This window comes from Asparagus officinalis, chromosome 6 (assembly GCF_001876935.1).
Source record: "Asparagus officinalis chromosome 6, Aspof.V1, whole genome shotgun sequence".
Classification (NCBI taxonomy): domain Eukaryota; kingdom Viridiplantae; phylum Streptophyta; class Magnoliopsida; order Asparagales; family Asparagaceae; genus Asparagus; species Asparagus officinalis.
This window is the reverse complement of record NC_033799.1, coordinates 446887-448793: the sequence shown is the minus strand read 5'-3', so window position 1 is coordinate 448793 and position 1907 is coordinate 446887. Positions and strand designations below refer to the sequence as shown.

Genomic DNA, 1907 nt, shown 5'->3' with positions numbered 1-1907 from the left:
CGCACGCACGCTCTCCTTTCTTTCTTCTGTCTTGTTCTTTGATTAGCTCGCTTGACGCCCACTCGATCCTTTCCCCGTTGGTCTGCTGCGATATTTTCTTCCCCTTAAACATGACGGACTCTACGCATCGCTGCGACAGTGCCGTTTCAGCTGCGGACGCCGGGCTCTGAGCTTCGGCTTTTGTTTCCGAAATGATCCCATTTGCCTGGAAACACGTACGATCGAAAAAAAAGTTAAAATTTTTAATTTACTAAAAAAAACAACAACGAAAGTTACAAGCTTCGTCGTATCCGGTCATGGTAAGCCTAATTAATTATCAGGCGGCGGCGAATGGGGTGGGGGAAGTAGGTTACCTGAATCCGGACGTAGTAGGTTGAGCTGTTCTGTCCGAACGCCATCGCAACTGATTGATCCACCGCATCGATTGTTCCTTCACCGGCGATCCTCGCAACCTTCGCTGCCGATTTTCAGCGCCTCCGAGCTCCCCAGGGACACCACCAACAGGTCCTCCGCCCCGTCGGCGAAGGGGAACTCCCTCTTGTTGTTAAGCACGTGCGTGATTGCAGCCGCCGTCGGATTCCCCATCCCAACCCCCCCTCCCATCGCCTTGATCCCAGTCCTTCCGTCCACCGACTCCACCTCCGTCGCCCGATCGGCGCAGGTCGCGGCGCAGACGTCCTTGATGAGGAAGTTAAAGCCGTCGGACTCCACGGCGTCGGACCTCGAGAACATGAACGCCGACCCCGTCAACAGATCGAAGCACGAGACCAGCAACGGCTTTATAGAATCCTGCCTAAGGCACGCGTCCCCGAACAGCTTCTTGAACTTGCTGCTTGATTTCGACGAGCCGAACAGCTTGCGAAATCTCCCGCTTCTCTGAAACATCTTTCGGTTTTTGGCTAGGAATTTGAAGGACTCCTCGGCGGTGAAGAGAGGGCGGCCGTCCTGGCCCCGGGTGAAAAGCATGGCGGCGAGGACGCCGCCGGCTCCTGAACCGGCGGCGACGTCGAAGTAGTCGGCGCACGGACGGCGCGAGGGATCGAGCGACTGTTTCTTGAGGAGCGGTTTCGAGGCGCGAGAGGAGGAGGGCGGCGAGGCTCTCCGCCGTCCGCGGGCCGCGAGTCGATGGCGAGAGAATGCGGACTCTGCCGGAGGAGGGCCGGGCTGTAAGGGCACCTTTTGAGGCAGGACGGTGAGTCCTGTGGGCGAGCCTTTGAGGAGAGTGAATTTCGGATTCGGTAGGATGCGAGAATACTCGCTAGCCTGAGTTGTCCATGTCCCAACCTCTGTCACTAAGGAAGCCATTTCTTCAAAAGTTTGATCTTTTTTTCTTAGGGTACGTTAGAAGAAGAGAGATCGCAGAAGGAAAGAGAGTGCCGCCCCGCCGCCGCTGCTGCTGATCTAATTAATTTGCGGGAACACACGGGGGTGGGGGTTTGTGTGCTCCTTGGAGGCTCTTTTCATCCCAGGGAACCCCCGGCTTATAAATAGTTGAGGATGATCGAACGCAGTTGGCGTAAGTTTAGCGGAGCCAGGTCGCGCACGTTAGCCTCAGCTCGTGGCCCAAATGTTAGCCGGGGGGAGATTGTTGCCATCGAGCTTCCGACAAAACTGCTGCTGTAGCTCTTTGACGACGGGATAAAAGACGAGTTTGCCCTCACGCGCACGGTCGCACGGATATCCGGCTCACCGTAGCAGAAAGCACGGGCCTCGACATGGACGAGAATAACCCCGTACATTTGCTGAAATTCCCTTCGAGTAAAACGTCGGCGGACGCGACGAGGTTTGCGCACGCTCGGACCACACGTGCTGGCCTCGGTGGCCTCTGACTCGTGTACCTCAAGCGAAATGGACGGAAATGCCCTCTCAGGATGCGGGAGCTTTTGGGAAAATAACGCGGAGAGGGG

General features: G+C 56.6%; 1 protein-coding gene across 1 annotated transcript; it reads right to left on the bottom strand.

Annotated features, from left to right (window-relative positions):
• LOC109844650 (patatin-like protein 3) lies at window positions 1-1305 on the bottom strand. Its single transcript, XM_020413764.1, has 2 exons — window positions 354-1305; window positions 1-205 (listed from the first exon to the last, which is right to left on the bottom strand). Exon 1 carries the CDS (start codon window positions 1303-1305, stop codon window positions 433-435), a length of 873 nt encoding a protein of 290 aa, XP_020269353.1. The 3' UTR covers window positions 1-205; window positions 354-432.